Source organism: Vombatus ursinus, unplaced genomic scaffold (genome assembly GCF_900497805.2).
Source record: "Vombatus ursinus unplaced genomic scaffold, bare-nosed wombat genome assembly UNPS02014863.1, whole genome shotgun sequence".
Taxonomy (NCBI): Eukaryota; Metazoa; Chordata; class Mammalia; order Diprotodontia; family Vombatidae; genus Vombatus; species Vombatus ursinus.
This window is the reverse complement of record NW_020954641.1, coordinates 12,540,478-12,559,011: the sequence shown is the minus strand read 5'-3', so window position 1 is coordinate 12,559,011 and position 18,534 is coordinate 12,540,478. Positions and strand designations below refer to the sequence as shown.

The window sequence follows — 18,534 nt, the reverse complement described above, 5'->3', positions numbered from 1 at the left end:
GAAATGACAGATAGAGATTAATCTCTGAGCTTCCTTCCAGCTCTCAAGTTAGAGAATTTTATTGTGATGCAAAAAATGATGAACCATCAAAATATAGTGGAAGTACGTTCAAGAAGGAATCTTATCTCAATGTATATGGTACTGTATATCACCTAGATGTTACCTTATTTTGGGAGCTGTGTTTGTATATCATCGTACTATTGTGATGAACCGTGACATACAAGAACCAACAGAAAGATGTTTATCCTTCCCCCAACTGTATCAACTCCCCTGAGGCATTTCCCCACAGATTTTTTTCAGACTTGTTACATAAGCCATGAGCTAGTACATCAGCCTCTTGTGGGAGTTTTCTGTAGTGGCATGAAATATATCCAAAACTATCTTTTATACAATAAGACAAACTCACATCATTTCTGTAGCCGAATGGAAATGTTTTGCCTTAGAAATTGGGTAGAAGGATATGGTAGACACATAATAATTGCCACACATTTGATGCAATTACTGCTCTTTCTTCTAGAGGGCCATTTTTCACATGAGATTTTCCATCTTTGTTCCAGCTCACATCTACTCACCTAAAACCATTCATAATGTCTGCCTTCCTAGGATTCAAGTAGCAGAATGTTGAATGCAATAGTCAACCTTCCCATTGTAATTGGTGGTCTTGGTAGTCAGTCCTTCCTTCTTCAATAGTGGGTGTACACTATTTTGTTTGTTTCATTTTGGTGTGTGTGTGTGTGTGTGTGTGTGTGTGTGTGTGTGTGTGTGTTTAAGGTTAAATATTGTTTGGGTTGTCAACACTAAGCAAGCTCAAGAAAAATAAATGCTTAGGGTTTGGGTTGTTGGAGTGGTTTTGTTTTGCCTTGTTCTGGTATCACAAAAGCTCTTAAAATCCCCATCCATGATTGTTGGTGAATAAAACCTACTGATATTATCATTCTCTAAAGAGATCTTGATCACATGGGTCCTTTCTTATATAAAGAAAAGCTTTTATTTTTGTTTCTTTCACAGGAAAAAACAATAGTGAGGATGGGATATTCTGAGGTTGGAAATGATACCCTGTGAAGCTAAGAGCTCCACTGCTGTATTTATCTGCATGTGGAGGATTCTGTTCAGTGGACAGTGGTCTGGCCATCCCCAATCAGTCATATTCCTTCCTAAGATTCAGGTTCAAGGAAACAAAAATGACTGAGAATGTGACCTTTATTTTGTTCATTCTAGCAGTATTAGAAACACAGTGCCCCCTGCCACAGGTTTTGTAACTTTTTTCATATCTAATGTGGCATGCACCCACAAAAATATTTCTCACTCTCTAAATTTCACCTCACTCTGCAGGAGTGGAAGGCTAGAGAAGGTTGCCCTGGTGTATCTAAATTCTGCACTATGAGCGAGTCCACTTTTTCCAAACACAGAATTGATTGATCTTATACCATTTCCCACTCCCCACCCAATATTGAAGCTGTCATGAGAATGGATTAATGCTGGACTCCATGGTGCTGCTGCCTCTTGTCAAACCCCCAAAGCTTTTTCTCAAATCCCAAACATACCTATGGCCAGCATTAGCCCCCTTACTCTTGTGACAGGTATGCTAAAGGAAGAAGTGGAGCTGCCTCTGTGAGGGGGCCCAGAAAGAGAACAAGTGACAAAATTTCTGCTGATGGAACATCTTGGTGATTGGAGGGATAATACAGAGAAAGCCTGGAGTAATTATAAAGCAGCAATGTTCTTTAGGGGTCCTAGAGCCAGAACTACACCTCATCTTCCCCCTGCTTCAGCGTAATAACTGGCTGTGTAAGCTTTGCATGCATTTTCAAAGTAGCCAGAGTGAGGGTGGACAGAGAGGAGTCAGTTTGCAGCACATCCATGGAGATAGGTACACAAATCCCGTTACTAGGAATGGGATTTGTGGGCATATCTTCCATATGGTGCTTTGAAAATTCATTCCATTCAGTTTATTGCAATACAGTCCAAGAGAGGAAGAAAAATCACGCCACTGAGGCAGTTTGAAAGGGAATTTTTAAAAACTGCTTTAAGACTTAAATAATTTTTTTTACTGTTTCTCTTGCCATATTTGGACCTTTGTATTCCTTCTTCTTAGACATGTGGACACTGGTAGATCTCTAAGAAGCAACAATTAATGCATTTCTAAAGACCTCTTTTTTTTTTTAAAGGAGAAATACAACACCCATTATGTTCCGGTAAATAGTAATACACAAACTACCAAGAGAACAAGTCTGATAAATATGTTAAATGTACCTGGCATTGCTTCAAATTAGTTTCCAAACACAAATTTGTTCTTTACTAAGGTGAATCCTCTAAGTTAAAGAGCTTAGCAGTAAAGGACATTTACTGGGGACTAATGACTAGTTAAAGGGGGGTGGAAGAAAAGAGGTATCTATTAGTTGATAAACCTTAACAACATTTAATAAGTAATTATTTAGTTTAACTGCCTTGTTAATTCTCGATTAAATGGTAGTAGATTTAAGAATCTCACACTACAAGTCTATAGTATGTGCTGAGAAACAATGGGAGGTATAGTAAGATAACTCCAGGTTGTTGTTGTTTTGTAATATCAATGCTTATTTGTTACGTGATCCCTGCAAGTTTCAGGTTTGGTTACCCATTCAGATTTGTCTTGGCTCAACCTTCTCCCCTCGTTTTAAATATACAAGGGCAGTTAGCTGCACTTCTCTCCCTGGGGCTATGCAAAGGGCATGTCAGATTTGGGATTTGGCACAAGCTAAGTTCCACTCTGGGGACATCAGCATCATTGACTGAAGTTGGCAGGGGAGGGCCAAGTGACACAGTCTTGATCCTAATCCTCTTCCATGTTGCCATTGCCTGAATGGACTTTTCCATCATCGGCTCTAGAACCTTTATGACCCTGACCACATATTGGGTTCTGTGCCTTGGCATTGTATTCTTCCTCAATCCTCCTTCATCCTCCCCTGCCACTTACTGGGCTGCATGTAGTCTTCCATCTTCAAAGAAAAGCTAGATCTCTTCCTCCAGTCATATATTGACAAGCCTGATCTTTCAAGATACCCTCTGCTCTTAGGTGCCGTCTCTGCAAACACAAAGGAGCCTTGGTCCCCATGCTCACATTCTCTGACAGGGGATGAACAATTCTCTCAGAAGAGTTTCTGACATATTGATTGGCTTCTTGTCAGGTTGATCCTCTGTCAGCCAATAAGCACAGATAGTTTTAAGTGGCACCCAGCAGTGCTCCCATGAACCCTACTTTCTATTTCAGACAATCCCCCTCTCTAGCTGATAATTTGCTAGGACATGTGGGCTCCCAGGCCTTATGATTTGGGAGGAGATGCTCCATTTAACTATAACTGATATAACTCTATTTTCTTCTTGGTTTGGAGTTTGTTAGTGTCTATTTCAGAGCCCGCCTGGCTTGATAACACAGTGGATCCTATAAGAAAATATTACCCTGACTCCAGTTCTTTTCCCTTATGGAGTTCTTTTGCTTCTCTGGCTGAAATTCTGGGTCTGTGTGTGGTCTGTCTGCCTGGCTACAGGGCTTTTTCAAGGCTCCATAAAAGTACCATACAATTACTTGAAGAGCAGGTTGAGCATTGGGCCACTTATTGTGTTTCAAATGGCCAGTTTCCGAAGCTACTGCCTGGAATTACACAAAATTCTGTCCCATGGTCCTTTCTCCATCCTGTCCTTACTGACCTGAAGGGCTCTACTTTTCCAGCCCTGAGTCCCTCTAGAGCAGTCTGTCAAGTCATGACAAATTGTACATTTTGGTTTTGGGGGGGTAGAGTAGGTCTCCTAAACTCATTTCATTTGTGACCCAAATGTGGTCCGAACTCCCCAAAAGGTATTCTTCTCCTCTGAAATGTGAGTTCAGTGAGGCTAATTCTCACCTTAAATTATGAAGTGATCAAGAATAAACATTTATAACAAGACTTCCAGTCACAATACTTTGTACATGGTGATTAAGAGTGCTTTTTTCATTCATTGATTCATTTATTCACTCATGCATACATGCATGCCTGCATTCATACTTCCTACCCTCCCAGCCAGTAGCAACTGGAGGCACGGTAATGCTGTGACTCAAGTCAGATGTATTTGCTGACATTTGAATAGGTGTATGATTTCGTGCTGATTGGAATCCAGGAGGGATGTTGCTCTGTAAACTACCCTGAGATCCCTCCCCTATGAAAGGAGCTCTTTGGCTCCCATAATATAGCAGGCTATCCAGAGTTTCCATAGAGACATGTTTGGGTGAGAATCACTATGCCTCACACCTCAGGAAAGCAGAAAGCTATTATGACTATCTCACTCCCAATTCTTTGAACTATAAGCAAGAGGGTGACAAGTATGGGATGGGGCCAACATAGACCTTGAGCGTTAAAACCACCTGAAAAAGGACTCTGGACCAAGTATCCAAGCCCTCTCCTCACACTTTTATGTTTTTGCCATTGTCATTTTAACCCATCCTTCTCCATTCTGCCTCCAGGCCTGAAGTATAGCCCTAACTAGAACTGTCCCCATTATTCAGGGAGGAAAACTGAGAAACCTAGTAAAAGAATGATTTTTGCCATCAGTTACATATCCATTCAGCAGTGTAATGAGAACTTGGAGCCAGAGAGTCAGAAGTAGGTCCTTGTCTCCAGACCACTTTGTATCTCAATCCTGAGGACAATTCTCTCCATTTCCACCAGCTTGATGCAGCTGGCTTTTTCTTTTACAAACAAGAGAAGGAATAGAAGATCAAGAAAAAAGTGCAAACAAAAGCCTTTTTCTGACATTAAACACACACACACACACACAGAGGAAGGTCCATACCCTGAAATAATTCTCACTTATTATTTATCATCCAATTCAATAACCAGAAATATGCCCAAACTTGAGTTTCCTTGCTGTTGTATTGCTTCCACGGGGAGGAAAGATCTTGTGCTTAGTGGATTTGGCTCTTTCCCTTCTGCCCATCTCCCTCTCATTTTCTTGTTTTTCTTAACACTTCTGAGAGCTGTCTGAGAAGTTGCCGGCATGCTCTGACCCCAACCCTTCTCACCTCAGCTACAGTTCTCTTGTTTTCAGTAGACATTTTTTTTTTGCGCAAAGGGATTCTGCACAAGAACCCAGAACAACTGGTAGAAAAGGTCTGAAAGTAGTGGAAAATGCAACATCTCAAGCCAAGCAAAACTCTGTGGTTCATAAATGCTTTCATTAGTTTAGTCATGAAAGATTTAAGAATTGGCTTGCTTCCCTCCCCTTCCCCAAAGTCGGCATGTCTTTAAATGATGAGGTAAAATTCTGTAAGGGGAAGGTTCTCCACCCACCCCCTTTCTTTTTTTTTAATTAAATTTTTATATCTTATTTTTAGTGACATATAAAAACAATTTTCAACATTCATTTTTTTAAATTTTGAGTTCTAAATTCTCTCCCTCCCTCTCTTTCCTCCTTTCTCCATGAGAAGGCAAGCAATTTGATATAGATTATACACGTGCAGTCACGCAAAACATATTTCTATATTAGCCATGTTTTGAAAGAAAACACGGATTCCCCCATCAAAAAAAAAAAAGACAAAATAAAGGAAGTAAAAAGAAGTATGCTTCAATCTACATTCAGATTCCATCATTTCTTTCTCTGGAGGTGGATAGCGTTTTTCATCAAATCCTTCAGAACTGTCTTCCACTCTTCCTCCCCCCCACCCCCCACAGCCCTTCACTAGAGCGTTCACTTTGAAGAAGAGTCTGATTAGGGCACAATGACTTACCGAGAAGAAGACTCATGTTCAAATCATACCACAGATGCTATCTATGTAACCCTGGGCAAATCATTTGACCTCCTTCAGCTCAGTTTCCTCACTAATAAAAAACAGCACCTTTCTCACAGGGTTATTGTGAGGATCAAATGAAATAATCTTTGGAAAGGGCTTTGTAATACTTAATTTTGTTCAATCATTTTCAGTTGTGTCTGACTCTTTGTGACCCTATTTGGGGTTTTCTTGGCAATGATACTGGAGTGGGTTTGCCATTTCCTTGTCCAGCTCATTTTACAGATGAGGAAACTGAGACAAACTGGGTTAAGTGCCTTGTCCAGGGCCACATAGCTAGGAAGTATCTGAAGCCAGATTTGAATTCAGGAAAATGGGTTGTCTGACTCCAGGCCCTGGATCTGTCCACTTTAACACCTAGCTCCCCCTTGCAATACTTAACACACTGTATAACAGCCAATAGCATTTATTAAGCACTGTGCTGAGTGCTGAAGAGACAAAGAAATACAAAAAGAAAAACGAAACCCACCCAAATCCACAATTTCTGCCCTTGAGAAACTCACATTCTAATGGGGACACAATATGTAAATAATTAGGTGCATAGATGTTAGCAACACTATTAATAATATTACTATCAATAGAACATTAGGAAGCTTGGAAGTGGAATCCTTCCATTTTGCCACGTGGATTCCCCAACTTCCTTCTGTAGATACAAAAAATCAAGGCTGTTGGACTAGAGATTTAACTATATCTGGCACACCTGTGTCTAATGCAGGACAGAGAGAAATGTTCACCAAAACAACTGCATTGCATCCCTCGTGGGTTAAACAGATGGCTCCAGGTAAAACCTGATAACACAGTAATATCATTTTTTTAAAAATCATTTAAAAATAGCTAATTCCTTGCCTTCCTTCACCTGGTAATTACAAATCAGAAGCTATCGTTATCTCGAAGCAGCCACTCTTAGTTTTCATTTCCTGACCTCTGTGCTGTGAAAATATGTCATTATCTGAAGCCGTAGAATTTGGTCCCTTCAAGTAAGTGACCTACATATAAGGTATAAACTGCACGAGAAAATTAGGTGTTACCTTGACAGAAAATGTACTGTAAATGTCACTTATTCTTATTAGTATTTATCATTTTTAACACTTGGGCCCAGCACTTCAGAGTAATGTATAGATTGGAAAGTGTCTGAGATAAAAGACAGGTATTTAACCATAAAAACTCAGCTGGTTTAAATTCCTCCATGAAATTCTGAAGCTATATTGTTTGAAGATAGATTTTTAACCTTAATAGAATGCAGTATGACTTAACATGGTAGTAGGCATGCAGAATTAATTGCTTTGTGAGCAATTTCCTAAGCATTGTTAATTGCATTTCCTGTGGTTAATTGTTTCTCCCAGTCCCTGCATCAAAATCAGAACCTGTCTCTGTCAACAGACCTTTCTGCATGACAGGGCTGGGAACGTAGCGACAGTGTTAACCTGTGTCCAGATAAAATGTAATACAGTTTTAGTGTGGCTATTGTTTGATAGGAAATATTCAGTACAGTTGTAAAATCCCTTTAAAAAAGGAAGGAGGGAGTTGGATCAGAAATCTGTGAGCCAAGGAATTTGAGAGAAAAGGATTTTTTTGGGGGGGTGGTATAGGGGGGCAGGAGGGGTATTACCTTCAACCTTGTCAAAAGGATAAGTTTAACAAAAGCAACAAACTAACAATCACTTCAGATAGATATGTTCTTGTTAAAATAATTGGAGAGTTCCCATAGGGTAACCAGGAGGATCAGGTAGGCCCCTGTGGCAATCTGGAAGGTTAATACACATAGAGTGAAGAAAAGCCAGTGCTCTCAAGACCATCTTGTTTCCTTAGCAAAGGAGAGGCAGTGAGACAGTTCTGTTCTCTGACTTTATCCTTTAGTGAAGTAAGAAAAAGTGTGTGTGTGTGTGTGTGTGTGTGTGTGTGTGTGTCTATGCAATGCTGTAGAGGTAGTAGTTTCAAGAAGGTTGAAGGCAGTTGGCACTTTGAAAAGAGCAGGAATATTGAAAGAAAAGGCTTATTCACAATCTGGTGAAAGGTGGTACATTTAATAAAAAATGAAAAGGAAAAGGAGATAAAGGAGGGGAGGGGACAGTGGTGGACATTTAAAATGTCAGCAGATGGAAATCAGTAGGAAGATAGGGTTTGAAATGGGCTGATGAAACCACTGGTGCAACTGTTGCTTTGCAGGCAGCCTTCGCCTTCCTGTCTCTTCCCCACAGAGGATGTGAGTTTATTGACATTTCCAGTGTAGGACAATCAAGCTTCCAGGGCTGATGTCAAAGAAGAAATAGGGCCCTCTGTACAGATCTGGCACTGTACAATCTGATCGGGGCCCTTTGCCCTAAGTTTGGGAGAAAACCTTACAAATTAGCTTTAAGACAATGGCATCCTTTTTTTTTTCTTTTGCATCATATTCCCTGTGGGAACAAACGGGAGTAGTCTGCCCCATGAAGCATCCTTGAGCTTCCTTCTCTGGAATTATTTAGGAAATCTTGGGCTCCTTGTTTTTTTTTTCTCCCAGGTGTCTCCTTTAGGCGTTTCACTTTGAGACGGCAAGTGGTTGTGTAGTTAAGATGTGAAGCAGCTAAAAGAAGCTGCACTCTGCCCGTCTCTGTGGCAAGCTGTTTTGGCTGTCTCATCCATAAAATGGATTTACCTGAAAAAGGCTACTGGCACTCCCCTCGTGACATTTCTAGTTCTGAATTATATATTTATTTTTCATTACTTTGTCTCTCCTGCAGCAATGCATCTGCTCGGACTCAATTGGCAACTACAGCCGGCAGATGGACACACCTTTAACAATGGGATAAGGACCGGATTACCAGGAAACGATGATGTGGTAACATTGCCATCTGGAGGCAAAGGTGAGGTTACAGCTGCTGCTTGCCCTCTTAAGGTCACAGGAATTCAGAGCTCTTGCCAGCCATTCAGTTTTTAATCCAAATTTTGGAAGGTATGCAAAAAAATGCATTTTATGGTCTTTTGTAAGTGCCCACATTAAACGCTGTTTGCTGTTCCTGTTTGTTTGCTGTGTTTGGCTGCATTAATTCTGTGCTGGCTCTTTGCCCACATACAGCAATATGCACACCTCCACTATCTACATTGATTGGCACAGCCCTTCAGCTACTTGAAGGAATCAAAAGGACGAAGTAGCAGCAGCAGCAAAAGCAACAGCAACAGCAACAGAGGCCTGAGCAGCAGCAGCAGCAGCAGCAGCAGCAGCAGCAGCAATAGTGGTAGCAGGGAAAGGACACTTATCCGAGGAGAGAGCAGCAAACGCTTGTATGCTGTTGTGGTAGAAACCTCTCCTACTAGGAGAGATTCAGTATCCCTGGGGACAAGGCAAAGCCTGGCTGGGCACGAAGGAAGAAAAGTAGTAGCTGTTCAGTCTTCAGAGAGAATGGCAAGGAGTTTTGACAACTAGCTAACAAAGCTTCCCTTCTTATAACAGCAAGGGGACAAAAGAAATGTTTATTGAAGTAATCAGGCACCATATTCTTCTAGAGAGAAAATAGGTGCTAACAAGGTGCTAAAAGGGGAGAGGAAAAGCAAAAAGAGAAGGGGGGATGGTAGTGAAGAGGGAAGATTGTAAGGAATGGAGACATGAAATAAGTAAAAGAAAACAACAGAAAATGCCGCATTTAACCAGCTGGCACATTGCACATTTAATTCAGGATCAAAATAATAAATATGTAATGTTGCTGTTACGAGTTTCTCTAGCTACAAAATTTACACTCTGCCCCTTGGCATAAACAAATAATACTAATAATAACTACTTATATAATAGTTAGTACGAGGCAGCAGTGAATAGAGAACTGGCCTTAGAGTTCACGAGACCATGGGTTTAAATCCTGCCTCAGGCACATTCTGGCTATGTGATCCTGGACAAGTCACCTACCCTCTCAATGTCCCAGGCAGCTCTCTAAGATTATAAATTATGGAAGAACATCTGATCTGCATTTGCAGGGAAAGTTTCCTTCCTGGAGCTCCCCATACTTATGAAATCTCAGAATCAGACAAAATATAAATATATATATATGTGTGTGTGTGTGTGTATGTGTTTGCATACATGTATACATACATATATATACACATATACATATATGTGTGTGTACACACACACACAAAGAGTCATTGTGACTTTATTGAGAACAAGTGTATCAAACCTACTGTATTTTCTTTTTTGATATAAATACCAGCCAAGTAGACCAAAGGAATTCTATATATGTTTTGCCTACAGCTTAGCAAAGCATTTGATAAAAGTATCTCCTACTTGTCCTGTGGGAAGGATGTAATGATGTAATTAGATGATCATGTAATTAGACTCTGGGCTGCTTTAAAGGACTGGGTGCAAATTGTACTTATTAATTGCTCAATGTCATTTTAGCAGGAGATCTCTAATATAGCACCCCTAGGATGTGTACTTGACCCTGTGCTGGTTCACATTTTCATCAGTTCTTAGTAAAGAGGAAGCTGAAATGCTTATCACATTTGCAGATGAGACAAAAGAGGAAGGGATAACTGGCTCAGTGGACTACAGATTTGGGATCCAGAAAGAGGTTGGCTAGAGCATTAGTCTGACTTTAATAAGATGAACTTAAGTGAGCAAAAATGTAAAGTCTTACATTTGGGTTCAAAAACTCAATTTCATAAGTACGGAATGGGGAGTGGGAGGCATGATTTGACAGAAGTTGACCAGGAAGAGAAATCTGGGTGGGGTTAGTGGAACGCAGGCTCAATAGGAGTCATCAGTGTGATGTCAGGCTGATGAGATGCATAACATCTGGAGTATTGTGTTAAGTTTTAGGAACCAGAGTCTATGAAGAGCATTTGACAAGCTAGCAAGTGTGCCAGTGGATAGCAACCAGGGTAGTAAAGGATTTTGAGTCCATGTCATGTGAGAATTGCTTACAAAATATGGGATATTCGGCCTAGAGGAAAGAAAATTCAGCAGGGCATATGGTGGCTATCTTGAAGTATTTGAAAGGATGACACTTGGCAGAAGTTGGGGAAACAGTTGTTCTAGGCCCCAGAGGGCAGAATTAGGAACATTGGGTGGAAATTGGAAAGAGCTAAATTTAGATTTGATGAGGCTGGGGGCATGCAATGAAGGGAGGGGGGTGGGTATGCAGGACTTCTAACAATTAGAGCTGTCCAAAATTGCAATGGACTGTTTTGAAAGGTGATAATGTGATAAGTTTCTCCCCATTGGAGGTCTTCAGAGACCTGCCAGCTATCTTATAGTAGGAATTCTTTTCAGTTGTACATTAGACTAGATAACTCCTGAGGTCTCCTTGAGTTCTGTAATCCTATGATACACATATACATGCCATGCACAAACTTCAGCACACACAAACTCACACATATACACACACACACACACTCATGCCCCAAACCATATTTACATAACATTTTAAGATTTGCAAATACTTTAGCCCATTTGATTTTCATCAGTCTTGGGAGGTAGATACTATAGGTGTTGTTATCTCTATTTTACAGGTGAGGAAACTGAGGCCTCAAAGGTCTTAAGAAATTTGCCCAGGTTCACATAATAAGTATCAGAGCTGGGATTTAAACCCAGATCTCTGCCTGACTCAAGTTAGATGTTCTTTCCATGGCATCATGGAAATTAATTAATCTAATTAACCATATACCTTCTATCATTCTCTATAAGTAGGACTTAAAGATAGCTGTTGCCTAAAGAATGAATATAGAAAAATTTTCTTTTGAGCCCATATTATTCATAAGAAAATAATATTACTTTATCTGTTAGTCTTTGGATGCCATTTTGGAGTGTGAGTGTGTGTGTGTGTGTGCATATATATATATATATATATATATATATTCCAACTGTTTTATTAGAATCCTAAGACAGGAAGTTATCATACTCTACTCCCATTCTTTTAGGCCAGGTAAAACTAAAAGTTTAAAAGGTGCTCAAAAATGATTTCATGGATTTCTGCCACAGAGTTTTCCATTGGTCTTCCAAGACTTACTAGCTAATATTGCTGAAATTTCTCTTCTCATTGTTGTAAAAATGCTAAGGCTTTTGGTAAAGAAAGGGAGCCTTTTTGAGTATTTTCATTCCTTTTTTTCCTTTTAATCTTAAAGTTAACAATAGGTATCCTCCACTGCCAGTTTTATTTAACATTTTCATAAATGATTTGGAAAGTAAATTACAGCAAGAAATCTTTAAGTTTTCAGATGACACTAAACACTTGTCTATTCAAATGTAAATCTGCAATATAAGGAAAAACTTACACTTCTTTCATTTTGGAAGATTAAAAATAAGTCAGTCAGTTAACAAACATTTATTAAGTGCCTAGTATGTGCTAAGTGGGCAGCTGGTTGGCACAGTGGATAGAGTGCTAAGCCTGAAGTCAGGAAGACTCATCTTCCTGAGTTCAAATCTGGCCTCAGACATTTACTAGTTGTGTGACCCTGGGCAAGTCACGTAACCGTTTGCCTCAATTTCCTCATCTGTAAAATGAGATGAGGAAGGAAATAGCAAACCATTCCAGTATCTTTGTCAAGAAAACCCCAAATGGAGTCACAGAGAGTCAGACTCAACTAAAAGGACTGAACATTGCACTAAGCAATGGAACATATGAAGAACTATAAGGAAAAATGAAAAAGATGAGGGGAAAATATGTTCAAAAGTTATAAAATTAGTCAGCACAAATGTAGACATTTTCATTGATTCTCCAAGAGCTTTTCTATCTGCCTGCCTCTCTCATAAAACCCATTATCATACCTTTAAACTGGGAACTACACTTATGTTTTCTATTGACAATAATAAAACAATATACTCCAATACATTTTTCTTGAGCTGCTTAAAAAATTTGATCTAAATTCTGTTTAGCCTGAGTAATTAAAGTTATTTACTACTTCTGATTTTTTCAGCTGATTTCCTTAAATACTTTTTCTAACATTGTGTTTTAAACCACTTCAAATTTTCTGGAAAGTTTGTGGGAATACAAATCATATATCTTACGTGTTACATGTGAGTACATATGAGTTGCAGTGTGTAGTTTTGGAGGAAATATGGTGTTGATGAGTTCATGGGTCTTTTTAAGTATTTGAAGGTGTGCATAAACTTATATAGTCAAGTCAACAGGTGCCAGGCATTGTGCTAAGTATCAAGGATACAAATAATGGCAAAAAATAGTCCCTGATCTCAAGGAGCTCACAATCTAATGGAGGAGAGAAAATGCGAACAGCTATGCACAAACAAAATATATACAGAATAAATGGGAAATGACCAAGAAAGGGAAGACACTAGAATTAAGGAAGATCAGGAAAGGTTTCCTGTAGAAGGTGAGATTTTAATGGAACTCAAAGGAAGTCAGGATATGGAAACAAGGAGGGACTTCCCGGCACTCCTTTAAATAATGCAAAGAATATACCTTTAAATAGTGGCCTCTAAAAATATGGACTCCCTGAAAGGCTTTGCATTTAGCACATCAGCATTTGATACTACTCCTATCATCCTCTACCTCCCATAGGTCCTATTTCCACCGAGGTAGAAGGTAGTCAAAATCTTTTCTGAAATCACATCTCCACCAAAAGGGGATGTCAGATATTTATGTTAACAAACAAAGGGACTTTTTCTGTTGGAAAGGCTCATTTGTTTGTTTTCATATATGAATATGGCATGCTTAAGGAAATGTTAAGTAAGCCCAATACATTGCTGGATTTAATGTTTTCAAAATGAAAAGTAAGATTTATACATTTTTTACTTAACTACATACCCAAAGCAGCTTGTGGTATATAGAGAACTAGTCTCAAAGCCAGGAAGACCTGAGGTCAAACCCTTCCTCTGAGATATGCTCATGTGTGCCCCTGGACAAGTCACTTAACCTCATGGTGCTTTCCAGTTGGGTCAAACTCAGAGAGGCCACATATTGACTTAGAAAACCACAAATTACCATTATATGTGTTGTATTGTACTTTTGTTGATTTTTTTAAAACATTTCCCAATTACATTTTAATCTAGTAGGAGTTTTGCTGGCTGCAGGTCCCAAGTTTGACACTTCTGCTCTAGATGACTGTTTAAAATTATTAAACAGGGGCAGCTAGGTGGTGCAGTGGACAGAGCATGGGGCCTGGAGTCAGGAGGACCTGAGTTCAAATCCAGTCTCAGATCAGACACTTGACACTTACTAGCTGTGTGACCCTAGGCAAGTCACTTAACCCTATTTGCCTCAGGAAAAAAAAATAAGAAAATAAAAAATAAATAAATAAAATTATTAGACATAGAGAAGATGCGAGTTTCCATTGGGAAAGGAAGTTTCCTCCTGGGGCAGCTGGAGGGGGACACAGTGGTTAGAGCACCAGACCTGGAATCTGCAAGACTCATCGTCCTGAGTTCAAATATGGCCTCAGACACTTCCTATCTGTGTGACCCTGAGCAAGTCACTTAACCCTGACTGACTTAAAAAAATAGGTTGGCATTTAAATTAAACACATTAAATTAAATTAAAATAAATTGAACAACACATCCTAGCCCAACATAATAAAAACTTCATTCTGAATCCCCAAATAGAATCATGCCAGAGACTAAGTGGTTCAGGATCCTTTTTTTAAGTATGAAAGTTTAATATCTAAAGTGCCTGGAATAGCTTTGGTATTTCCACTAAGCCTTCAAGAAAAGACTCCAGGTGAATTGGTTTACCCGCTGATCATCCTCATCTTCCCCCCCCCATTCTATATGTTTAGATAACCTGAATCAATTCCTATTGATTACTTATCTAGTGTTTCAAAGAGGCAATCAAGATATATTGGCAATAAGTTAATTAAATAACTCCCCCCTCCATTTTATGTGATATACAATAATCCTTTACTCCCATAATGTTTTAATCAAGCTACACTAGTATTGCCAGAGAGGTTAATCTTATTAAGCAATTACTGAATAAGTATCCTGCAGAAGCAAATTAAAATGTAAGCAAAATACTGCCATGTGAGCTCCATGTAAGATGGCACATCGATAGAGATTTCATTACCTGGTCTTTAGGAATGTTTACACTCTTCAGGTTTGGAAACGAATCTAATAGACAGAACAACCCACACACCCTGATGTGTTAGTGGAAACAAAGCACTTGATTAATTACTTGAAAGGGAATATCTTCTTTGGGCTTTCTTTTTCTCTCCTCTCTTCATTTCCTTTTCCTTTTTGTTTTGTCGTTATTGTTTTGCATGTTTTCCCTCTCCAATTAACTCTTAACATGGTTAGTTGTTGTGTTGAATCTCAGAAGGAGAAGCATGTACTAGTAGAATTGCTGACCGTTATGTGTATTTCTTGACAAAATGAAATGAATTCATACATCTTCACTGCAAAGGGTCCAAGACTATGAGAGCCTTCAGATGCAGTGTCCAGGAGGGCTTCCTTAGCTGGTTGGGTAACACAGGAAGGTACAGTGTTTTTTGTTTTTTGTTTTTTGTTTTTTTTATAAGGGAAGAGGATGGAGAGATTGCAGAGAGAAAGTTTGTGAAGAGAAAAGAGAGATACAAATTGTAGAAGACTTAAAGAAAGTTTGAAGTAAACAAAGTATAAAACAAAATGGCATTTTAAATTAGAATTTCTTGGGCTTAAGATATATCTCAAGTTCTATAACTCTTTTAAAGTTCACCTTGCCCTCTTTCCCCTGAATAGATGCTTTTTTGAGTCCCAGAATCACAGTAAATATAACACTAGAAAGAACAACAACTTCCCTTTTCCTCAGTTCCCCCACATGACTGAATTAGCAATAAAATATATTCCACAATTTATCATTGAAAGATTTTTGTGATGTGATCTTTTTTTATTATGGAGAAAGTCACTTAAATATTCTCATGAAAAAATTACTTTAAATAATTTGAAATATTTTCCAAAAACTACCCTTGGAGGTAGACAATGATAATTATGCCTTAGTCTTTTTTTTTGCTTTCTGAAGACCAAAATAACCAGATACAAAGGCTTCCCCCAGGCATTTATTTAAGGAGGTCAGCAGGGAATTGGGGTGTCCACTTCCAAAGGTCTTGTGTTGCCCAACAAGCTTGAGTGTCCCCCACCCCATTCTTCATCCTGCTGTAGCTTGGGCTCCATCAATGCCAGCTTGTCTGTTTTAAGCCCCCTACTTTCTCGGTTTATAACTCAGCTGTAAACATTTATTTGTGCCTGGAGCACATTTCTTTCCTACCCTTTGAAAAAAAATCAGAATTTCCAGATGGTATGCAAGTTGGAAGGAAAAAATGGCAAAGACTGTTATTCTGTTTAGAAACATGTTTTTCTACACTTGCCCTTTCAGCAAAAACTTCATAATGATTTTTACTAGTTTGGCATAGTGTGCAGAATTAGGAGCCAGATTAGCAGGGTGGTTTGTCATGGCTCCTCTGGATCCTTCCTATCCGCCTCCAAATGCACACAGGGCAGGCTCTTAGAACCATCATACCCCCCACCATATTCTAGTATAGCCAGAATCCCAGAGAGAGCCAGGGGTCTCTGCCCCTAAGACTACTGTCACAAAACATACACTGTGACCTCTTTGAGGTCGGTAGCTTACTGGTCTACAGAATCAAGACCAACTCCTTTCCACCTCCTCAAATTCATTGGAATTTTGTTGTTTTACCATGCATAGTCAAGGAGATCACCATTAGAGAGTTGCTGTGGAGAATCTCAGGTTTCATATTGCCTCCTTAGGGATCATTTTTTGGAGTTAGAAAGGTCTCCTAAGCAGCGAACATCATTGCACTTTGTTGTTGTTGTGGTTTTTTAATTTTTTGGGACTGAACCTGTGGCTTCACAGGTGAGAAATTCCCTCTTTTAACGCAGAATGGCATTTGCTCTGTAGTTGATAATCTCAGAGAGTTTCCCAGGCCCACTGAGCTTAGTGACTTGGCCAGTGTCAGAGACAATATTGGTCAGCAGCAGGATTTGAACCCCTGTCTTCCTGATTCTGAAGCCAGCTCTCCATCTATTATTCCATGCTGCCTATCTCTGATGTTGGTGTTATCAGTGTTATTAATTCTATTTTTCTATAATACTTGGCTATGCCCCAGGGTGATTTTGCCCTCCTCCTTCTTTTTTCCTCCCAGTGGAGGCTAGATGGCATGTGTGAAGATCCTGACTACACAAAGTCTCATCTCTGATTCAACTTGGATCCTCTGAATGAATAAAACCAGTACTCCCTGGGCCATGAGAAGTGTAAATGTTTGTTCATAATTCATAAGCAGAAGAGTTTACCATTTTTGCCCAAGGGCACAAAGTGGGATTTTTAAAAGGGATCGGAGACTAAATTCAATCACTAATTTGAAAATCAGAAAGCTGGCAAGATCTGATCACCCTTTGTACGTAACCTGAATGCCAACACACAAGAATAATAATGATCATAGGGATAATAAAGTCCATTTATAAAGCTCCTGGTGACCAATTGAGCCATGAGCCTTTAGGAAACCTGGATTCCATATTGTTTTGGCTGTCTTTATATGAGCTTGGTCCCTGGGTAGTAAAGCACTGGGCCTCCAGAGGTTCTGTACAGTTATCTCCTGGTTAAACTGAACTCACAGATGACTGTCCTGATTTCCAAATAAATGGAAACGAGGTGTAATGACTGGAGCAATATTCTGAATTCAACTTTATTTGCAGTAGATAAAAATATGTGAGGTGGAATAATCTGTGTAGCAGATTTATGCTTAAGAGCCCTCTGAGTTCTGTTAAGTTTAAAAAGTATTAATATAAGGCTTCATTTTCATGTCATGAATATGGCTCCCTTTCCTTATCACTTGTTTAGGAGATAATTTCACTGTTTCTGTAAATGAATTATGGCAACATTTTCTGAAATGATTAGTTCCTAATGTGGATATGGAAGGCTATCATTTTTCTCATCGTCAGTCTTACTTAACTGGTTGAAGTTTTAGGTACATGTTTCTGAAATGGGCAATATCTCCAAATTTACATGAGCAATCTTCCGTGGAGTTATAGTGTTGGACTGCCCTGGAAAATTGATCATTAGCATTGCCTTTAAAAAACCTGCAGATCTAATCTTCAAGCCAATGATGAACCATCCAGAACCATCATTCCCTAAGCATCTTCTAAGGGTGAAGTGATTATTGTCTTCCAAATGTTCTCCAAACTGCTTCTAGTTATAATAACAAGACAGAGGAAAGTGGACTGTACAGTGTCCAGAGTCCTAGGAGATGAGACCTAGAGACTGTAAGTTAAGTTCAGTCCTGCTGACTAGTATCCTATCCTCTGTTATTAAAGTCAGTTAAATAGTCACTTCAGTCCAACATCTATTTTTCAGTGCCGCATCTATTTTTGACTACATTGGGGCAGCTAGGGGGCACAGTAGATAGAGTGCCTGACCTGAAGTCAGAAAGACTCATCTTCGTCAGTTCTTCCTGGTCTCTTACACTTACTAGCTATGTGACCCTGGGCAAGTCACTTAAGCCTGTTTACCTCAGTTCCTCATCTGTAAAATGAGCTGGAGAAGCAAAAGGCAAATCACTCCAGTATCTTTGCCAAGAAAACCCCAAATGGGGTCATGAAGAGTCAGACACAACTGAACAAAAGCAAATTCTAATATAGAATGAATTTATTTCATAGCAATATACTTTAATCTATCACTAAAAAGGAAAAAGCATGACTTTTTCTAATTATTTCCTTCATACTCATGCACATACTTATACACACATGCTCAAAGATGATGCTTACTAACCCATCTTGGTTAGGCAATGATTTAGGAGAGTCACAAGACCTGAAACATTTGGTTTAACCT

At 39.3% G+C, this 18,534-nt stretch overlaps 1 protein-coding gene across 8 annotated transcripts in view; it reads left to right on the top strand.

The window, feature by feature from the left end:
- TENM2 (teneurin transmembrane protein 2) overlaps positions 1 to 18,534 on the top strand; it is a 392,109-nt gene that overhangs the window by 198,362 nt on the left and 175,213 nt on the right. For 6 of the 8 annotated variants that reach the window (XM_027841748.1, XM_027841742.1, XM_027841745.1 and 3 more), the window contains exon 5: positions 8,521 to 8,643. The exons of the other annotated variants lie outside the window; for them this stretch is intronic. In XM_027841748.1, the coding sequence (XP_027697549.1) occupies positions 8,521 to 8,643 (123 nt within the window). The remainder of the gene's footprint in view (positions 1 to 8,520; positions 8,644 to 18,534) is intronic. 8 annotated transcript variants of the gene reach the window in all.